Source organism: Schistocerca nitens, chromosome 4 (assembly GCF_023898315.1).
Source record: "Schistocerca nitens isolate TAMUIC-IGC-003100 chromosome 4, iqSchNite1.1, whole genome shotgun sequence".
Classification (NCBI taxonomy): Eukaryota; Metazoa; Arthropoda; class Insecta; order Orthoptera; family Acrididae; genus Schistocerca; species Schistocerca nitens.
The window spans coordinates 209,527,070-209,549,781 of record NC_064617.1 but is presented as its reverse complement, the minus strand read 5'-3'; the positions used below and the strand labels follow the sequence as shown (position 1 = coordinate 209,549,781).

At 43.1% G+C, this 22,712-nt stretch overlaps 1 protein-coding gene across 1 annotated transcript in view; it reads right to left on the bottom strand.

The window, feature by feature from the left end:
• Positions 1-22,712, bottom strand: part of LOC126251454 (uncharacterized) — an 88,095-nt gene that overhangs the window by 30,923 nt on the left and 34,460 nt on the right. Inside the window, exon 2 of the mRNA XM_049951884.1 lies at positions 12,824-13,041. Coding sequence (XP_049807841.1) covers positions 12,824-13,041 — 218 coding nt within the window. The remainder of the gene's footprint in view (positions 1-12,823; positions 13,042-22,712) is intronic.

Genomic DNA, 22,712 nt, shown 5'->3' with positions numbered 1-22,712 from the left:
CAGACTTGGCCCCCCTTGGACTACTATTTGTTCCGCAATTTGAAGAAATGGCTGGCAGGACGAAGATTTTATTCAGGCGAGGAGGTGATTGCAGCAACTAACAGCTATTTTTCCGACTTGGACAATCCCTATTATTCGGAAGGGATCAACAAATTAGAACAGCGTTGGGTGAAGTGTATAAGTCTAAAAGGAGACTATGTAGAAAAATATAAAAGTTTACCAAAGACACGTAAGAAGTTTTTATTTTTCCACAGACTTTTCAAACGCCCCTCGTAAGTTGCTTTTAGGGTAGGAATTGATGCTGTTGCTGCATCAAGATAATACTAAAATTTTATAATACCTTGCCAATGATGACGATGAGGTGGTTAGCGTCTTAATCCGGTCCTCTGTAGTTCCTTGATATTTGACCCTGTGTGTTTTAGTTACTTTCCGCTTTCGTGATGGGTTCTTGGTCATTCGAAGGTAATGTTGAGCTGTGTTAAGGGTTAGAAAATTATGCCGGCCGCGGTGGTCTCGCGGTTCTAGGCGCGCAGTCCGGAACCGTGCGACTGCTACGGTCGCAGGTTCGAATCCTGCCTCGGGCATGGCTGTGTGTGATGTCCTTAGGTTAATTAGGTTTAAGTAGTTCTAAGTTCTAGGGGACTGATGACCACAGCAGTTGAGTCCCATAGTGCTCAGAGCCATTAGAAAATTATCCGCAGGCTCGCGCGTACACGCGCGCAAGCTGTCGCTATCTCGAAATGCTGACCAACTGCATTGCCTTCACACTGAGTCACTGGCCGCCTGCTCGCGGTAAAGCTGTGATCACTAGCGTGGCACGGACGCGGAATACGTGTCTTCTCGGCTCACAATGGAGCGTTTCTCGACGAGTCCGTAATTATCCGCTGCTAGGACGACAGAGACTGATGGTCGGTGTAACGTGCGCGGTACTATGAACTGTTTTTGGGAATAAACGGGTGAAGGCTACCTCGCACGGCCAATGCCTAATTCCGACAAATAGCACGTGGGGTCTTTGGGCGAGGACACAAACCCCCTTATAGTTGTTTGTATCTCTACGGCATAGTGACCTGATCACAAGGGTTAGTCGCAAATATTCACCGCCTTGGTGAATATAGGATTATGTCGATAGCGGATAGGCGTTCTTCTGGTTTCGGAATCAATGTTGGCGTTCTGTCATTCAAAACATCAAGACCGAAGTCACCCATTATGTGAAGTAAAGATGCCCCATAACAGTCTTGGCAACCACATCCCCAAGCATAGTTGTGAGCATTAAAATCTTTACAAATAACTGAGGGCAGTTACAAATAACGCATTAAATTGTGCTATTCACTTCGTGAGATAGCCGTTCTCTGTAGGCAATACATTAATACTACGGATATTTCTTGGTCGACTATTCTGGTCCTCACAGCTTGAAGAATACTAATGATCTAGAAATCGATTTTTATTTCAAGGCAAATGCGACCTTAGTATGTATGTAGTATGTTCCCGATAACCTCTAAATGCACATAAGCTTCTGAAATAAACCGAATATCCGAACTTGAATCACATTAGACACATATCTCTCTTGCTATTAATTCACGACGCCGCGTGGGATTAGCCGACTGGTCAGGGGCGCTGCAGTCATGGACTGTGTGGCTGGTCCCGGCCGAGGTTCGAGTCCTCCCTCGGGCATGGGTGTGCGTGTTTGTCCTTAGGATAATTTAGGTTAAGTAGTGTGTAAGCTTAGGGACTGATGACCTTAGCAGTTAAGTCCCATAAGATTTCACACACTATTCACGACGCATGGTATCTTTATTTGCACCTGCTGAACGAGAATTTCACCCCCAAATTTTGTATTTCATAATTAATACGTTTCCTTGGTTGTAGATAAGAAGTTAGTAAGCAATCGTCGGGTGTGAATGGCTCCTGATGGCATGGAAAAAAATGGTTCAAATGACTCTGAGCACTATGGGACTTAACTTCTGAGGTCATCAGTCCCCTAGAACTTAGAACTACTTAAACCTAACTAACCTTAGGACATCACACACATCCATGCCCGAGACAGGATTCAAACCTGCGACCGTAGCGGTCGCGCGTTTCCAGACTGTAGCGCCTAGAACCGCTCGGCCACTCCGTCCGGCGATGGCATGGACTTCTTCTACAATTATCAGCAGCAGCACTCCATCTTCAGGCCGCAAGTGGCCCATCGGGACCATCCGACCGCCGTGTCATCCTCAGCTGAGGATGCGGACAGCAGGGGCGTGTGGTCAGCACACCCCTCTCCCAATCAGTATGACGGTTTTCTGTGACCGGAGCCGATACTATTCGGTCGAGTAGCTCCTCAATTGGCATCACAAGGCTGATTGCACCCCGAAAAATGGCAACAGCGCATGGCGGCCCGGATGGTCACCCACCCAAGTGTCGGCCACGCCCGGTGATCTGACGGGAACCAGTGTATCCATTGCGGCAATCTGTTGCCCAGCTTCTACAATTATATTTACTATAAACTCTGTATTTTGTATGCAAAGGATTCGCTCCTATTCGGTGAGATCGTGAGATTATGAGGTTGAGGTGCATATTGGTTGCGTAAGGTAGGGCGTATGGGGAGACGATGTGGCATATATATTTCTTGATTCATCTGTGCACAATCCTGGCGCCAGGCACTGTTACAGCTGAGTGATTTAGGCTGGTTTCCAGGGATTACTGGTCGCCACGATCGCTCCACAGCTGTTGTTGCCCTGACTATCGTGCGGTATGCTGTATTTGCTGTAATTGTCGCCGTTTCTGTTGTGTTATTGGCTGCACTACGTCAGGCGTACGATGTTGAGCTACAGATGCTCTCATTGCTTGCTACACACGTGGCTGTAGGGGTCGATATTCCGGATAACTGTCATATGCAGTACGCTTATTTACAGTTGTGTGTTCTGTTGTTGGAATTTATTTCTCATTATTTCCGCTGTCGTACATTGGGCCAAACCGTCTTATATTTCCTATTGGCATGGGACGCGGCAGAATAAATGTCTCCACACTGGCATTTTTTGCGTGCAAACATCTACTGAATTCGGTCCGCCACCTTTACTACATTTAGTTCTGCACTGCGGGGCGAGATGGTTATATAGTAAACAATTCCTGCATTGATGAGTGGAGCAATATAGGGTTGTACCAAGCATCTCATACCCAAGATTATCACTTGATATGCTAAGATTTGTGACTTAAATGCAATCTTGTATACCACTAGTGGCACATTTCTTTCTGGGTCTGTACCAATTTTCCGTGTGTATCGAGTGACGCTAATAACTGGGTATTCACATAGTATTTCCGTATAGATCGCTTTGCCTGTTAGAGTTGTATCAACACCGTGTATGATCCCGTATGTATATAACAAGAAACTGGGGGTAGACACATCAGGTTTCTTCCTTTGCATGTAGATAACTCCAGTAGATCATCCACAACAATTGCTGGCTTCTGTTTCATTTTCATTCTGTTTCTGCCCGACAGACTAATATCTTTTTTTGAGGTGGGCGCTGTCCGAATGCATCAATTTACCAACTGACACAAGAAGAAAATTTCCAACGTTTTTGTCTAGGCTTTCCACAAACACAATGAAAGGCCCTTGATCCGTTGTACTGTGTCTGTTGTTATTACCTCTACGTTCATGCATATTTTGTACTGGATGCGATTCGCGAACTCGAACCTGCTGACTTTTTGAGCCAATACTACAATGGACTACGTTCTACAGTATGTGTATCAATTGTCTCTGCTATGTCAACATCTACATGAGACTATGCATTAGGTGCAGTACAAATATGTTTGTGTTCTGGTTCAGTATCGTTTTGCACTATTATAGTTACACTTACATTCGGCAATAAGCACGTGCAGCTTTCACGGCGCTTAAATGTTTTTTGGACTGGGCTGCTGACATGATTGTTGCGCTGTTAACTGCATATGATGTTATTGCTGCAGTTGCTTTTGTTGGTCTTATAGTAATAAATGTTGTTCCTGCTGCAAGTGGAGCAGATTGTGTAGCTGTATCTCCTGTTGCTGTTGTAGAATCTGCAAGGGCGGCTGTTGTTGCTGTTGCACTGCTACCGTTGACTTCAGTGTAATTTGTCTTAGAGGAGCCTGTGTGACGTATCTTACTTAGATCGCATTTCTGTCTTATAAAGATCGCATACTTAGTGATATCTTTAACTTTGATAGTTCGCGTAAGATCCAGTTGCTCGTTTAAAACTCTCTGTCGCTATTCTACTAGCTGAAATAAGAAAATATAAAACTAATTGTCATCCACTACTAAACTCCATTTTGTTCGATCTTCTTGAACTGATTTATTGGTAAAGAAAAACGTACTGCCATTACGACATTGTTTCCTCGAGCAATAATTCAAATAATTTGACTCAAACTATGTAGTTTAAACCAATCCCAGCCACTGATGTATAAATGAAGTATAGCAATAAAAAAATCTTTAGAGATCACGGCAGGAAAGAAGTAAGAGTAGTATAATATCATTTTCGATGCATTCGGTTTCTGTTTGCATCATCTTTTTTATTACGGCTGATTTAAGAATCTGCAACTTCGAGATAGTTTCCATAGATAAAAGTTTTCATTTTTAAATCGCGAAAGTCAATTTGTTTTACCCCGCTTACCATCAGACAGAACAGGCGACATATTATTACATATTTTGCTCGACGATGCATGATATATTATAATTAGTAACAGGTTACTATCACCGCCCGTATAATTTGAACCGTCTCAGGAAGATCTGCCATCCCTTCAGCTGACAGTGTGCGTATAACACACCATTAAACACGCTTTAATGAAAATGAATGCTTCAGACGCTCGCTGGAAGTAAATACCACGTGACTGTTTGGAGTGGACAGATAACACGACCGTATTGCACGAGAACCGGGACTGAAATGACAAGGAAGGTTGGAATGCAGAGACAAACTATGTCCAGTCTTCCATGGCTATCGAAGTGGAATAAATATGGCGTATACAACCAAGGAGTATGTTGCCGGTCTTCGGCTTTCGACGAACGCCGACATAATGTCAAGCTAACAGCCTTGTTTTATGCCATGAGATTTCCTAGTCGAAGTTGAAAGTTGGATGTTCATTTTTTGGAAAGTTGGCTACTGGTGCTGCTGTTGCGTGCATACAAAAACTCTGAGTCTGAGATATTACAGGGTGTTTATAAATGAATATCGGGGTTTTAACGCATTATAATATTTATTATATCGAACTTGCAGTTATAATGATATGTCAAATGAAAGCGCAACTCAAACAGTTTTACAAAGAACCTTATAAATGTTCAATGTGAGCACCATTTGTCACAAGGCACAGATGAGATGGCTCTGAGCACTATGGGACTTAACAGCTATGGTCATCAGTCCCCTAGAACTTAGAACTACTTAAACCTAACTAACCTAAGGACAGCACACAACACCCAGCCATCACGAGGCAGAGAAAATCCCTGACCCCGCCGGGAATCGAACCCGGGAACCCGGGCGTGGGAAGCGAGAACGCTACCGCACGACCACGAGATGCGGGCCACAAGGCACACATCAAGTCTATAGCCCAGTTCTTTCCAAATGTTGATAAGTATGTCTTCAGTGATTGTAGCAACAGCTGCTTCAATCCGGTTTCTTAATTCAGGGATGTCTGCTGGTAGCGGAGACATGTACGCACGATCCTTGATGAAGCCCCAAAGGAAAAAAATTGATTGGCGTTAGGTCAGGTGAACGTGAAGGCCTTGCAAAGCAAGCCCTTTCATTGGGCCCCTTGCGGCCTATCCAGCACTTGGGTACAGTAAAGTTCAACCAATCGCGTACTTTGCTATGCCAGTGAGGTGGCGCACCATCTTGCTGGAAAATTAAGTTCTCTGGCTCATCTTCTTCCAACTGAGGGACGACCCATTGCTCTAGTGTATCAAGGTAAGAAGTGCCAGTTACAGTAGGTTCACCAAAAAAGGAAAGGCCCATAAACTTTCTGCCAGGATATGGCACAAAAAACAGTCACTTTAGAGGACTCTCGTTGCTTTGTACCACCTCGTGAGGATTTTCTGATCCCCAGATGCACACATTGTGAGTGTTAACATGTCCACTAAGGTGAAAGGTCGATTCATCACTGAAGACAACGTGATCCAGAAAATCTTCATCGTCAAGAAACAATATTTCGTTTGCAAAGTTGACACATAATCCATGGTCTGACGACTTTAGAGCCTGTAAACTGTAAACAGTAAGGACGCAGTTGTACGTGTTTTCTTAAAACTTTCCAAACAGTCGACACGGGAACTTGTAATTCACGAGTAGCCTTCCGGACTGGTTTCTTTGAGCTATGAGTGAACGACTCTCTCACTCGCTCAACAGTCTCTTCACTAACTCTTGGTCGCCCTGTGCTCTTCCCTTTACAAATGCAGCCGGTATCTTCAAATTGATGATACCATCTATGAATGTTATTATCACTTGGAGGATCACAACCGAACTTCACATTGCACAGTAACTACAGATTCGGTCTTTGAAAACTGCAAAACACAAAACGATTTCTGTTCACTAGTCGCCATCTTCGCTACTACCGCTGTCTAGCGGATTGCGGCGGAAACATTGCGTGCTGCGCACGCGCAGGAGGAATTGAGGAGGAATAGCTTAGTCAAGCTACTCCTACACCTCGGGCCAAGGCAGTCCCGTCAATATAGCGACAGCGACAGCGCACTGGTGCCAAACACAACTGTTTGAGTTGCTCTTTCATTTGACATATCATTTATAACTGTAAGTTCAATGAAATAAATATTATAAAGCGTTAAAACCGCGATATTCATTTATAAACACCCTGTATTATTGCGAGTGCTAGCGAGCAAACAGTTGTTGAGAGGAGTCCGACGCAGTCTGGCTTGGAGAGAAGCCATACGTCAGGAGAGGTCGCAGCTTACCCTGACAGAGCTAGTAGCGCCGGTTTTCGCATTTAACCTACACATGTCGGAAAGACGCGAATGCCATTAATTCCACGCCTACATTCAGTGCTTTTATACTTGCATCGGAGTCGCCCTATGTTTCATGTACGCTGCAGCAAAGCCCTCAAACATAAACGTTTCCATCGCCGCTCATACTTTTCCTCACTTACCACTCACTTTGTATAAATAACTTTACATACCTCAGCATTGTAAGGTTGTTTGCAGACGGCACAGTCATGTAGGAGGAGGCAGCACCTTTGAAGGGAAGTTGTTCGAGAGGTAGGACCAGAATCAGTATTGCGATTAATTTAACGAGCTGCGACTGAATGGTACATATGCCAAGAGACAGAGATGCCTTCCTTCATCAACGATCAGTGACGGGGCCACTGGAAACGGAGTACAAGTTCTGAATTGGGCGAAGATTTGGAAAGAAAAGAGATCGTGACTTATTCCGATTACCCCTCTTGCACTCTATAGGAATGCAAGTCCAGTGTCTCAACCGTCGTGGCACTTCACTCGGACGATGCCTAATTTGGACGGACAAAGATTGAAATTACGTCAGACTGACAGTTACCTAGGCGATTGTCGTTAATTTGGTCACAGATTCTGTGTAATGGGGAGAACAAAAAAGATAGCAGAGATATATCAACCGTAGTATCTCGCCCTTTTGCTCTTACGACACAACGCTATGTAGCAAGCAACATATCTTAGACACAGATGAGCTTATTCTAACAATCTTAATATACATTATTTGTCTTTGGCTTTCCTTACGCAGGAGTGAGCTGGAGAAGTGGATAAGAACTAGACTCATATGAGAGGAGCCGGATTCCAATTTACGTGTACGTATCTCCAATCCACGTGTATACACCCCGATTGAAGTATTCGACAGCTTCCCTAAATCATTTTACATGAAAGTCAACTGGGCCCTTGAACAAGGTCACAGCCAGTCGATGCATTCTAATCTCACTACTTTCGATTTATTTCTTCTTTGTTTTTGTTTGATTCTAGCATGTATACCGAAGACAGAGAAATGGTGTCTATCTAAGCATTGGGGTCGCTTCATAAGCGCTGACCGTATTATCTCCTCTCAGTCACTACAATCACCGAAATCTGAAGTCTTTTCGAAGAAACGCTGCTGTTATACATTAATTTCATAGCGAGCACAAGATCCAGAAACAAAACTATGTATAGGGTTTAGTCATACATTCATCTAACTGAAGACCGTGCTGGCAAAAGAAAGAGAAGAAAGTGAAAGCATTCAGCGTTTTTGGAACTTTCCTGCATCGATAGGAAGAGCCAGTCACGTTAACAGGTCACAGGCAACTGCTGCAAACATATGACGCGCACCCAAGGGTACTCTTGTTTTATTACCGTGTGTGTCATGCTCACTTGTGAGCAGCTGTGTTCGTTTTATAGCTTGCGTCACTGATCTGCGACGAAAACAACGGCGACTCCTTGTTTTTCGTAAACAAAACAAAATAATTTGAAATCTTGTAAACAACCCGAACTGGTTGTGAAGGGAAGCCGAATATTTGGAATCAAATCAAAGGGTGCACCGACAAAGCTTTCGCGTTGTTTAAGAGGCGCTTTTAATTCCGGTCTGGCCAGCCATATTTTGATTTTCTGTGTTTTCTCCAAAACACTACACGAGTATTGGACAAAAATACGGAAATACCAAAAACACGTCTATTACGGCGAAGGAAAATCGTTCGCATTCAAAACACCTTCCAGTCGTCTCGGGAATGGATAAATACAAGGTTCTAAACGGTTTTAAAGAATGTCTTACACCACTCTTCCTGTAAAACAATGAAAAGTTCAGGTAACGATGCTGGAGATGGAGAGTGGTAATACACGCTTCTCTCCAAAGTAGATCACAAAGGCTCATTAATACTGAGATCTGGCGACTTTGGTGGCCAGGGGAGATGCTAGAATTCATCATCGTGCTCGTAAAACCAATCCTCGAAGATGCGAGCTGTGTGAAAGGGGACCCTCTCGTCTTGGAACACAGTTTCACCAGTAGGGAACGATGATGATGATGATGATGTGTGGTTTGTGGGGCGTTCAACAGCGCGGTTATCAGCACCTGTACAAATTATCTACCTCTGCTCAGTCCAATCTCGCCACTTTCAAAAAAAAAAAAAAAAGTTCAAATGGTTCTAAGCACTGTGGGACTTAACATCTGAGGTCATCAGTCCCATAGACTTAGAACGACTTAAACCTAACCAACCTAAGGACATCATACACATCCACGCCCGAGGCAGGATTCGAACCTGCGACCGTAGCGACAGCGCGGTTCCGGGCTGAAGCGCCTAGAACCGCTCGGCCACAAACCGCCGGCGTCGCCACTTTCATGAATGATGATGAAATGATGAGGACAACACAAACACCTAGTCATCTCGAGGCAGGTGAAAATCTCTGACCCCGGGAATCGAACCCGGGGCCCCTTGCCCGGGAAGCGAGAACGCGACCGCGGGCCCCCGAGCTGCGGACAGTAGGGAACGAACACTGTACCATGGGATGGACCCGATCACCCAAAATGGTGTATGACCCTTGGTAATGTTGGGACCTTGCAGAGTAACCATGGGATAAAGCGATATGGCTGCCCAAATCACCACCGAACTCCCGCAATGTTTCATTCGTGGGACGTAAACTCAGCCACAGGTCGGACACAGAGTGAAACAAGATTCATTCCACCAAATGACTTTCCCTCATTGCTCCATAGACCAGGCTTTATGGCTTCGGTGCCACGTTTTTTGTTACGAGCATTTGCATCACTGATGAGTAATTTTGGAATTCCAGCTCGCTTTGCAATTCCCTCGTTTTGGAACTCCCTTCGTGTTGTTTTGGTGCTGACAACGTTCGAGAGTGCGACATTCAATTCTGAAGTGTCGTTCTTTAATTTTTCGTCACGATCCTCTTCAGTGACCGTCCACATGGTGACTTAGCGGATGATGTTTTCCGCTTTACCTGTATGAGGTATAGACCTCCATGCGGTGCCTCTTGAAGCACGAAACACTTCAGTTGCCTCGGCTCCGGAAGCACCTACTGTAAGGGCACCAGCAACATGCCCACGTTCGAATTCAGTTATCTGTTACACAATCCACCTACAACTACACAAAGAGCACGGTTCTGACCACTACTGACACTTGCAATGAACTGTAAAATTGCACAGGTGTAGTTGATGGTCAAGTAGGAGAAGGTTGCTATCCATGGGCTGACTCCATCGATGGGGAGGCTTGATTTCTCTGTGGAGATTGACAATAGGCGCATTCTAGCGCCCATTAAGTGTACTTGACATGACGCACAACGGACGGGCATACCTAGTGAGGCTAGTATGCCCGTCCGGGATTGCATCAAAAAATGAAAATTCGAAATCTGAATATTTAACCATATGGATACCTTGATGTACACTATAATAACACGTATACCAAATATTGTGATGTTTTGTTAACAATTACAAAAGTTATACAATGTTGAATATTTCAGAGACTAAGTCCCATAGGGAAGTCAATGTATAAGAACTTGAACTTTTGTCGCTTAATCGAAAGCTAACTTTTCTAAGTCCAACATGTCAAAAATTGAAAATGCATAAAACTTAAAAATTATATTTCGTCATCTGAGTGGCGAGTTGTTTTACGAAGACCCAAAAAGGCAGTGAAAATGTAAGTTTTGCACAATGTTCTTGTAGGTGACTAGTATTAATGACGCCGTAACGACGTAGTTATATGGTATTTGTGATAAAATTTCTGCAGCTATCATTGGAAATTACTAGAAGTTCACATCATTTTATTATTTTCACAATTTAAAATCACGTTCTGTGAACGTAGACTAGGTGTTATTAGGCGATGCAGCGTACGTGGGTTGCTTTCAATGAGCCACCTCGAATTTTGTTTAATTTTCAGTCTAAATGATTTACTATGAACAAAAGCTAAATATTGATTTCATTATACGTTTTTTAAGAGTTTGAGTTTTGATAATCAGACTTTTTTTGCTTGTTACCTGCGAAGGCGACGCTTCTACTTTTAGCCTCCTTCCAAAACATATTAATCGGTTTCAGGTGCCAACGAAAAACCTCTAAAAATAAAATATATGACATGTATTGACACTTAATTAGATATGTGTAGTATTTAATAGCTATCACACTACACACCATTCACGGAAAGTGCGCGGCTCAATGAGGGAAACCATTTCTTTAGATTGGGCCGATGACATGATTTTATTTTTCACATATTAACGGTGACTATTTATGCCTTTTGTGTCTACTATACTGAAAAGGAAAAGATAAAATACAAGTTACCGATGACATGATTTTATTTTTCAAATATTTCATTAACGGTGAATATGTATGCCCTTTCGTCTTTCTGTTTCCTGATATTTTATCTTGTCCGTGGCGCTAGTTTTCTTGTGGTAATGGACGGTATGGAAACACCAGCCCAACGCAGAGTGTGTATCACTGGTCGCATAACGTGACCTGGGGAACTCCATCTGCTTTCTGGGCTGGACAACATTATCACCTTCACCCTTTTACAATTCTTTCACGTCAACTTGCTTCTATCTCTTCGTTATCTCTATTCTCACATACAGTCGAGTCCATTGGGATTTGTCTTTTGTGTCTTTCCTCTCTGGGTGACTTTTCCTGGCTTGACACACAAATACAACACTTCAAGCGTAACTTAGCACTGACTAAAAGGTGTGGCTTAGGATGAGCTTCTCGAATATTGTACCTCTTTCTCTTTAATTTTCAACGCACAGTCACTGAGCTAGCTGGACTTCTCGTAACACTCTGAAACTCACAAGTGATTCTCTCCGCTTATTTCATGCATTTTGTTACAACCACCTTCCACAATGCTCGACTGTCCCTGTTCGTCAGTACATAAGATGTGCCTAGTCTTCGTTTAATTGGGTTATTCTTTCGTGCCTACATTTCGCAATTACATTGCCAACAGTCGGCTTGGGCAGTTTTAGAAGGGTTGAAATGTTCCAGAGGCATTTGTTACGCACGTGGCAGCCAATGACTAGTCTACGTTCGAATTCAATGAGTTCTCCTGACTAACTCTCTTCTGACAACACAATACTAATTGCTTCCTTTTATACTGGTGGGCCCACCTCCCGTGACATCTAGTTGTCAACTCCGCATTTCATAGGAGGGCCTGGATAGTGCTGATCAGAGACCGTATGTCCATTATCCCGTGTTATACCTATTTACATGGTATTGCATCCATTAGAACAGTATTTTAAATTGGATGCACAAGTGATTTGTGAGTGGTCTTCTTCGACTCCATTTTGCCAGTGGCCTGGCAATGAACCGATGTCTGCCAACGGCATTACCTACAGTTGAGCCAATGTGGTCATTCCATTTTATATCCCATATATTTGCTAATGTGAAAAATGTTGATGTGCAAGATGATTAAGAGTCCTCATTTATCTGCAGGTGCTCCTATAAATTACGGTGTAAGTCAGACCAAAGCTGGAGGAAGACAAGGGCATACCATCTCTGATACAATGATGTATAATAAAATACTTTAGTGTACAAAGAAACTTTCCTATTTATGATTGCTTTACCCTTGTTTGAAGCCATCTGACACACGTGTACATTGCACAGTGTGGGAAGGAAGAAAGAAACATTCTACAGACAGCACTGCCATTAGAGATGGAGCACAAGCTCAGGTTAAGAAAGGATGAGGATGGATATCAGCCATAGCCTTGTGAAAGGAACCATTCTGGCATTTGCCTCGAGTGATTCGGGAAAATCACGGAAAACCTAAATCTGGATAGCTGGACGGATATTGGAACTGTCGTCCTCCTGAGTGTGACTCCAGCATGCTAACCACTGCGCCACCTTGCTCAGTCAGTTGTTGGATAGGCAGCGTTGTGGCGCCAGCAGATAGAGCAGCGTAGTACCTGTAGGGAGCCGGTCGACGTGCAGGAGGCGTTGACGTGGGGCAGTCCTTTGTCCAGCTTGAGGCTGTTGCCGGCCCCGGGACATCCGGCTAGCACGACACCATCCTTGGGCAACAGTAGCTGTCCTGTCTCGCGATCCGGCAGCGCCAATGCGCCACCCACCGCCAGAACCGGCTCGTGTCGGCTCTTCACGCGCCACACATCCACCGAGCAGCCCGCTGCAACACAACACACACACCACCAACATTCATATTCCTCCTGCTCTCACCAAACTACACAGGAAACAGAGCCTATATTCTGCGGTGTGCAAGGGTCGTTCTGGAAATGATGCATCCTGTATTCTTGTGACAACTTTGAGGAGCGGAGTCATATTACACTGCTAACCCAAAACATTATGACCACTGCCTATCGCGAATTTGAATCCCACCTTGTAACACTCCAGGCATGTGTCATAGTAAGAAAGATAAACTGCAAACGAGTATCTCGAAAATGGCCAATGTCATGAGCATCTATAATAGTGGTCAAAGGGTGGTGAACTCACCCATTGGGGAGACTGGTGACTTACCTGGTCTGCAAAGCGTGACAGGTTTGACGTGTGGCGGATCTGACAATAGAGTACAATAGAGTGCAGGCACAAGTATTTTGAAGTACACCATTTAGCACACATGGACATGGGGCACTGCATCATGTGATCCCTGTGTTCCATACTGATCCAAAGACATCATCAATTACAACTGCACAGATTGCAACTAGCACAGGTCATCAAGATTGGGCCATGGATACACCATTGCCCAGTCGATTGGCAACTCTGAACATACTGGGGACATTCATCTGGGTTCCTACAGGACGTGCTACTAGTAAAAAGTACAGGGTGATTCAAAAAGAATACCACAACTATAGGAATTTAAATGCAACAACAAAAGGCAGAGCTAAGCACTATCTGTCGGCGAATTAAGGGAGCTATAAAGTTTCATTTAGTTGTACATTTGTTCGCTTGAGGCGCTGTTGACTAGGCGTCAGCGTCAGTTGATGCTAAGATGGCGAACGCTCAACAGAAAGCTTTTTGTGTTATTGAGTACGGCAGAAGTGAATCGACGACAGTTGTTCAGCGTGCATTTCGAACGAAGTATGGTGTTAAACCTCCTGACAGGTGGTGTATTAAACGTTGGTATAAACAGTTTACAGAGAATGGGTGTTTGTGCAAAGGGAAAAGTTCTGGACGGCCGAGAACGAGTGATGAAAATGTAGCACGCATCCAGCAAGCATTTGTTCGCAGCCCAGGAAAATCGACTCGCAGAGCTAGCAGAGAGCTGCAAATTCCACAATCACCTGTATGGAGAGTCCTACGAAAAAGGTTAGTTATGAAACCTTATCGTCTGAAATTGGTTCAAGCACTGTCTGCAGCTCATAAGATTAAAAGAATCGATTTCTGTGATTTTATCCTTGCTCAAATGGAAACAGATGAATCTTTCGTTTCAAAGATTGTGTTTAGTGATGAAGCAACTTTCCACACTAACGGGAAAGTCAACTGTCACAATGTCTGTATATGGGGCACTGAGAATCCGCGGGAAACAACTCAGTATGAACGTGACTCGCCTAAGGTGAACGTTTTCTGTGCCATTTCAGCCAATAAAGTTTTTGGTCCCTTTTTCTTCGAAGGTGCTACTGTAACTGGACTACAGTATCTGGAGATGTTAGAGAATTGGCTGTTCCCTCAGATCGAACAAGAAGCACAACAATTCATATTTCAGCAGGATGGAGCGCCACCACATTGGCACTTATCTGTCCGTAACTACCTGAACTTCAACTACCCGAGGCGATGGATCGGCCGCCAGGCAGCCCGTGACAGAGCACTTCATCACTGGCCTCCAAGAAGCCCCGATCTTACCCCCTGCGATTTTTTCTTATGGGGGTATGTTAAGTATATGGTGTTTCGGCCACCTCTCCCAGCCACCATTGATGATTTGAAACGAGAAATAACAGCAGCTATCCAAACTGTTACGCCTGATATGCTACAGAGAGTGTGGAACGAGTTGGAGTATCGGGTTGATATTGCTCGTGTGTCTGGAGGGGGCCATATTGAACATCTCTGAACTTGTTTTTGAGTGAAAAAAAAACCTTTTTAAATACTCTTTGTAATGATGTATAACAGAAGGTTATATTATATTTCTTTCATTAAATACACATTTTTAAAGTTGTGGTATTCTTTTTGAATCACCCTGTATAATGACGGCTGTGGAGTACTTGAACATTAGTGCAAACACCCTGCATGCCTTCATGCATGATGTCTTCCTTGACGACGATGGCATCTTGCAATGGGATAACTGTCAGTCTCCCTACGCCAGAAATGTCTATCATGGTTTGAAGAGCACGATATTCCACTCATGCTGATGTTTTGGCCACCACATCCGTTGGAACACATCTAACCCGCCAGGGTAGCCGAGCGCCCTAACGCGCTTCTTCCTGGACTCGGGTAGGCGCGCCAGCCCCGGATCGAACCCGCCTGGCGGATTAACGACGAGGGCCGGTGTGCCGGCCAGCCTGGATGTGGTATTTAGGCGGTTTTCTACATCGCGCTAGGTGAATACCGGGCTGGTCCCCACGTTCCGCCTCAGTTACAAGCGTCACAGACATTTGAAAACACGTTCACACTATTTCACGATTTACACTAGACATGGGCAGTTGGGATACACTAATTCCGTCCTAGGAGGGTACAGGGTGGCAGCAGGAAGGGCATCCAGCCACCTCTTACCATTAACATGCCAAATCCGTTTAATCATGGCCGACCCTGCGTCACTGCGGGATAAGGCACAAGCAGTAGATAGATAGATAGATAGATCCGTTGAAACACATCTCTGGCACTGTCAGGCACCATCTCAACGTCCACAAACCAGTGGCCTGCAGCTTATGAGAGTTATGAAAACATCTGGTGCCATATATATATGTCTGGAAACTTGTCGAATCCATGCTATGACAAATACCGCTGGAAGTTGAAACAGCGCACTATTAACCAAATGGCCATAATGTTTCGGCCCACTACCCTTCTAAAGCAAAAACACAGTTGGATAAACAGAAGTTTAAAGTCACGTAGTATAAGATGTGAGTGGGTATCATCATAGCAGCCATTTTCGGAGACGCCATCTTGGATGCAAGTCGTAATTATCAAATGGAAAGGGTGTCAAGTGACATACCAAATATTTACAGAATGTTACAAGAAAAAAAGTAGTGTCTTTCATTTGAATATAGCTTCATTCATTCTCGAGTTATGGCTGATGTTTCTTCTTTGCTGGCGACAAGCCGAGCGCACTGAGATCGTCCTGATACTAAGAGAGAGGAACACCTGTGCTATTCGAGAGGATTTCAACCACATTACCAAGGCAACGCACTACCCATACTGTGGTGCTGAAACTTCTCGCGAAATTCTGTGAAACGGACTCTGCCGCATACAAACGGAAAGTTGAAACGATCGAAAACGGCTACAGCAGGCCGCAGCGGTTCTAGGCTCTTCAGTCCGGAACCGCGCTGCTGCTACGGTCGCAGGTTCGAATCCGACCTCGGGCATGGATGTGTGTGATGTCCTTAGGTTAGTTAGGTTTAAGTAGGTCTAAGTCTAGGGGACTGATGGCCTCAGATATTAAGTCCCATAGTGCTTAGAGCCATTTGAACCATTTTTTTGAAAACTGCTACAGATGAATCAACATCCACTGCTGTTGTGGTGTCGCACAGTGAGAGTGCAGAGCGCAGTAATCGCTGCAACTAATGAATCACTGAGACAATTGGTATTGTTCATTTCTGTCAATCTTTTTTGATTGACTGCTGTAGCAGTTGTCAGTGCAGCGCACAACCTACAACTCATTCTCGGAAAGGAAAGCTAACTAATACACACTGAGGGTAGACACTTCTTACGAGACATGTTTGCTCTGCGGCACTAGTCTCCCTAGGTACACTTGCATGACCTACAAGTTGCACCTTGCAATGGTTCCTTATTTACGTGACCATTACGGCACTCCAACCCCAGTTCTCGATACCAGTAATATCGTACTACTTTTCTGCGAAGTAACAGACATATTTTTGTGACAATATTCACATTTGGTTTTATTAATGTTTAGGTACACCGATGTATCGATATATTACAGTGATATGGTTCTTCTGTGTATTCATTTCTGTGAGACTGTCATAACCTTTGACTTACTTGTAACCGTTTTGGCGCGAATGCGCACAGAGCTGTCTTTGTTTCACTTTGCAGAAGTTAAGTTGTTATTTCGCTTTGTAAAATAACAGTCAAGTTTTGTGTTTGGTGAAAGTGGAAATTAAATATATGAAGATTGATACAAAACTGTTTTCCAGATGATGTGACAATTAAGAAGGAGTATATGGGAATTTACAAGAAGTTTAATAAAAATGTGGATCGTGAACACCTAGTCAAAAATTATTTCTACCATACCATTGTTCTGATCTGGGATTGTTTGATCATTAAGAATTTCCTGAAAAACGTATTCGTCAGGTCTTCAAATATTGCTAAAATACAGATCTGGAACTTCCAGCAATCAAAGTGGACTCACCCTAGAATCAACAAGATGAGCCATAACAACTTCGACGATATCTACGTGGGAATCTATTCAAGATAAGTGCCAAAATTAATGACTTTTTTACAGTGACTCCATTATTTCCATTCTGACGATACCATCCACAGTCAATAACTTTGTTGTTGCCCGATAAAGCGAACATATGCTGCGTGAGCAACATTATTAAACTGATTTCTAACCTACTTTGCAAGTGGTGGTATTGTTAGAATCTCTATTTAAAATGAATCAAATTAAAACGTTTGCGCTATACTTACTGTTTGCAAATCACCTGATACCTGGCCTCACTACTTCTGAAATGAAAGGAACTGGAAGACTTCGGGTTGCCGATGCTTTGTGTCTGACCACTATCACCACTAATAATAATAGCAATAACAGCAATACGAGGGGGGTTCAAGACACTATCCAACGCCTTTTTTCTCGGCCAGTTTCAGTTGAAAAGATGCGGAATTTGCTGTGGACCATCGTGGAATATTTTGGCGTCAGCCTCTACAGTTTCATGAAGTTCCGGTAAATGGTGTCGCTATACGTGGCATTCAAAATGGCGTCCGTACCGCAGGTACGTTCCAAGCAGAGAGCTGTCATTTAGTTTCTTTTGGCGGAAAACCAAAGAATCGCAGATATTCTTAGGCGCTTGCAGAATTTCTATGGAGTCATGGCACAGAACAAAAGCACGGTGAGTCGTTTGGTGAGCCGTTTGTCATCATCACAACGAGGTGGCGCAAACCTGTCTGATCTCCAGCGTGCTTGCCGCCTGCACACAGTTGTGACTCCTGCAGTGTTGGAATGTGGGATACTCTCGTTCGAGAAGCTCAACGGATCGCAACCAAACACGTTGCTGCCCAACTGGACGTCTCTCTTGGTAGTGCTGACACTCTCGTCCACCAGTTGGGGTACTTAAAACTGTGTTCCCGCTGGGTCGAAAAATGGTTCAAATGGCTCTGAGCACTATGGGACTTAAAATCTGAGATCATCAGTCCCGTAGAACTTAGAACTACTTAAACCCAGCTAACCTAAGGACATCACACACATCCATGCCAGAGGCAGGATTCGAACCTGCAACCGTAGTGGTCCCGTGGTTCCAGACTGAAGCGCCTAGAACCGCTCGGCCACACCGGCCGGCCAGCTGGGTCTCCCGCCTTCTGATTTACAACTCTTTGGTTCAACGAAGGCACACAGGTATTCCCAGTAAGGTGGCGTAAGGCAGTCTCATTGAACGAAGTGTATGTTAAAAAATTTAGTTTTGTAGTCAGAAGAGTGGGAAATAATATGGTGCATTGGAATTCTGAATAAAATCAATCTGCTTTCAGGAAAAAGGTGTTGCATTACTTATAAGACGCCTCTCGTAATAATGCTGTGTAGGTCCTACAACAGTGTAGTGACCATTATGTAGTTACTGTTGCGTTGTACTTCCAATTTGTTGCTTTATTGTCACTAAATATATAATGAAAAAATTTCCGATCTATTGTGGGAAATATCTACAACTACGAGAAATAATTTTCATAAGAGATGTAAACATATGAGATACACAACATGTCTCAGGAGGAATAGTCAATATCAGGGATATGACAGGAAATCCGAAGTAAAAGTGTCTAGTAAACATGATTTATGAAACACATCTCTTAAGAGCTATGAGGACTTCTTCATCTTAGACACAATGAAACAAACCTCTTCTACTGCAAGCTCTTTGCTTTACATATTTTGAGGGATGGTACTATGCACCAAAACAAGAAGAAATGTCGAATAAACATTGACTCTTAAATTGCATACTTTAAGAGCTACTCTGACAACCGCTTGGCCACAGCAGCCGGCCTTTAAATTCCATACACCACCAAGGGACCACAGACTTTTGTATGTGACATGAATTTCAACTAGATTTGTCTATATGTTCCTCAGAAATGGGCTCTTACAGCTGGACTGACAGACAGTCGGATACCATATGATAAAAAATGTGTTTTTTGTGAGGTACAATTGTTGTTGTTGTTGTTGTGGTTGTGGTTTTCAGTCCAGAGATTGGTTTGATGCTGCTCTCAATGCTGCTCTATCCTGTGCAAGCTTCTTCATCTCCGAGTAACTACTGTAACCTACATCCTTCATAATCTGCTTGGCATATTCATCTAGTGGTCTCCCTCTACGACTTTAGAACGTGTCCCATCAACCGATCCCTTCTTCTAGTCAAGTTGTGCCACAAATTCCTCTTCTCCCCAATTCTGTTCAGTACTTCCTCATTAGTTATGTGAACTACCCATATAATCTTCTGCATTCTTCTGTAGCACTATATATCGAAAGCTTCTATTCCCTTCTTGTTTAGACTATTTATCGTCCATGTTTCACTTCCATAAATGGCTACACTCCTTACAAACAGGGCCCGTGTTGCCCGGCAGCCTCGTCCAGCGGCTAAGTCCCGTTCAAGGTCACCCGCCTAGCGTGCAACCAAGAGCAGCACGGCCACCAAAACAAAAACTGAATAGATTTTTTTAATGAAAAAGGAGGAAGATAAGGACAAGAGATAAGGAAAGGACAGAACACACTTTATCGTCTACAATAAATCATACAATCACCGTTGATCTTTATTTTACAATTGCCATTGCCGACTTTCGCCCATAAAAAGAGATACTCATCAGCATTTAACTTCTTCTTCCTTCTCGTAGTCAAAACAAATGGCATGCTTGGAACAAGAGTACCATAAAGCTGTTTAGCCAACAGTCCTGTAGTCTCAGCAATACTCCATGTCTTCCAAGCCAAAATGTTAGCATCTGGAAATGCTTCAAGGCCATCATAATCTGCTTGATTGCCCCACACAACAGCAAGTGTCAACCAGGTACTACCTCCAAACACTGCTTGTACATCACAGGTAAAGTTCAGATGGAGTCCACGAAAAACATTTGGACCTCCAACCAATTGCTGTTTATTAAACTGCCCAGCCAAGTCAATATCAATCGCCTTGAAACTGCGATACACTGGTACACTGCGCCGCCAGTGTACGAAAATATTTGTTTTGTAAGCCTATTCGGGTTCATCCTCATGACGTGAGCATAAAAGGAGCATCTTCTTTTTCTAATTTCGTCAGTAATTTTGCTGCACTTCGTATACACTTCTTTGTTGCTTTTTAGTCTGTATACAGACTTGCCTTGATCATCTGTTATTTTCCTGTGTCCAAGAATTGTCCTCACAATTCTTCTTTCACGATTTTCTATCTGTTCTGCGTATGTAAAATTTGCCAGTGTTTCTGATGCATATAGTATCTGCGGTCTAATGACAGTCTGGTAGTGTCTGAGTTTAATGTTTTTGGATATACATTTTTTTGAATACATTTGTCTGCAGTAGTGAGTTGCTGTCTCTAGTTTTTGTATTCTAGCCCTGCAGGCTGGATGACCTTTTGCCACAGGCTGAATTAGTTCACCAAGATATTTAAAATGTTTAGATACCTGTATTTTCCCGTATTTCGTAGTTATTTTCTTTGGTGGATTTTTGATATTTGTAATAATTTCCGTCTTTTCAAATGAAATTTGCAAGCCTGCTTTTTCAGCAGTTTCTTTAAGTAATTCTATTTGTTTTATTGTGTCTTTTTGTGTGTAAGCTAAACAGGCGAGATCGTCAGCGAAGGCAAAACAGTTGGTTTCAATGGCTTTGTAGCACTTCCCTCCAATTTGGACTCCATGTTTTTGCGTGAGTTTTCTCCATTCTGCTATGACTTTATCTAGAACACAGTTGAAGAGTACCGGGGACAGCGCATCTCCTTGTCTGACGCCGGTTTTGACCTCGAAATGCCCTGAAATTTCTCCTTGGAATTTTACTTTTGATGTTGTATTTGTTAATGTTTCTTTGATTATGGTGATTGTTGTTTCATCTATTTCATATTCTCGAAGTGTTTTGATGAGTGTGTCCCTATCGATTGAGTCATAAGCTTTTTTGAAATCAATGAATGTTATGAAATATTTCTTGCTCCTTGTAGATAAATAGTTCATTGTTGTTTTGAGGTTAAAAATTTGTTCGGCGCAGGATCTTCCTGGTCTGAAGCCAGCTTGATATTCTCCAAGTTTTCCCTCTATAATTGGTGATACACGATTGAGCAGGGCCTTTGATAGAATTTTGTATGGGACTGGGAGAAGCGATATTCCACGATAGTTGTTAACATCCCTTTTGTCACCTTTTTTAAACAAAGGGTGAATTAGGGCAGTTTTCCAGTGACTTGGGATTTTCTTGGTTTCCCATACTTGTTCAAGTTCTTTGTGTAGTGCTTCTACTGATGTTTCTCCCCAAAGCTTGAGCATTTCTGTTGTAATTGTGTCTTCTCCACATGCTTTCCTGTTTTTGAGATTTTTGATTATGTTTGTGATTTCCTCTCGTGTCGGAGGTGTTGAATGTGTTGGTAATGTTTCTGGTTGCGTAAAACTGAGAGTCTGGATGGGTGTTTGGCAGCTTAGGAGTGTCTCAAAATATTCAGCCAGGATTTCACAGTTTTCAGTATTGTTGGTGGCGAGAGTATTATTATTTCTCATAAGGTTTAGGCAAGGGGACTGGTATCCTCGGAGTTTCTGGTTGAAAGTTTTGTACCAAGCTGCCGTGTTGCATTTCTTGAAATTCTCTTCGATTGAGTCCAGTTGTTGTTTTTCATATTGTCTCTTGGTGTGGCGAATAGTTTTCGAGGCATTCTTTCTGGCTTGCTTAAATTCATCAAAGTTGTTTTCAGTTTTATGTGAGTTCCACTTTTTCCAGGCTTTAAGTCTTTCATGCAGAACTTCATTACAGTTGCTGTCCCACCACGGGGGTCTCGGTTTGCTCTTTTTTGGAAAGGTTGTTTCTGTTGCCTCAATCAAGTTGTTCTGAAATTCTTGGAGGTTTTGTGAAGGGGAGAATGTCTTTAGTTTTTTCTGAAAATCCTTGAGGTTAGAGTTGGACTTAAGGTTGTAATTTCTCAGGGTTGTAAGATCAAAATTTATTTTATTTCTGTTTTTATATTCACCGTTTCTGCTTTTCTGTTTGTTTCGTGGGATCAGTTTAGTTTTTATTTTCGTGAGATCGGAGTCGAGGTTTAGAGATTTTCGGACACGTGTGTTCAATATTTCTTTTTCACATTTGGAGGAGATGGCAACGTGATCTATTTGAAATTCTCCGATACTCTTTATCGGAGATACCCAGGTTTTTGTTTTCTGGGAAGATGTTTAAAACGTGTTGACATTAGCTTGAGTTTAAACTGCTTACAGAGCATAATTAACCTTTCTCCATTTTTGTTGGTTCGTTAGTGTGCGGGAAAGTTGCCGACAATATCGCGGAATTTCTTTTCTTTTCCAATCTGAGCGTTA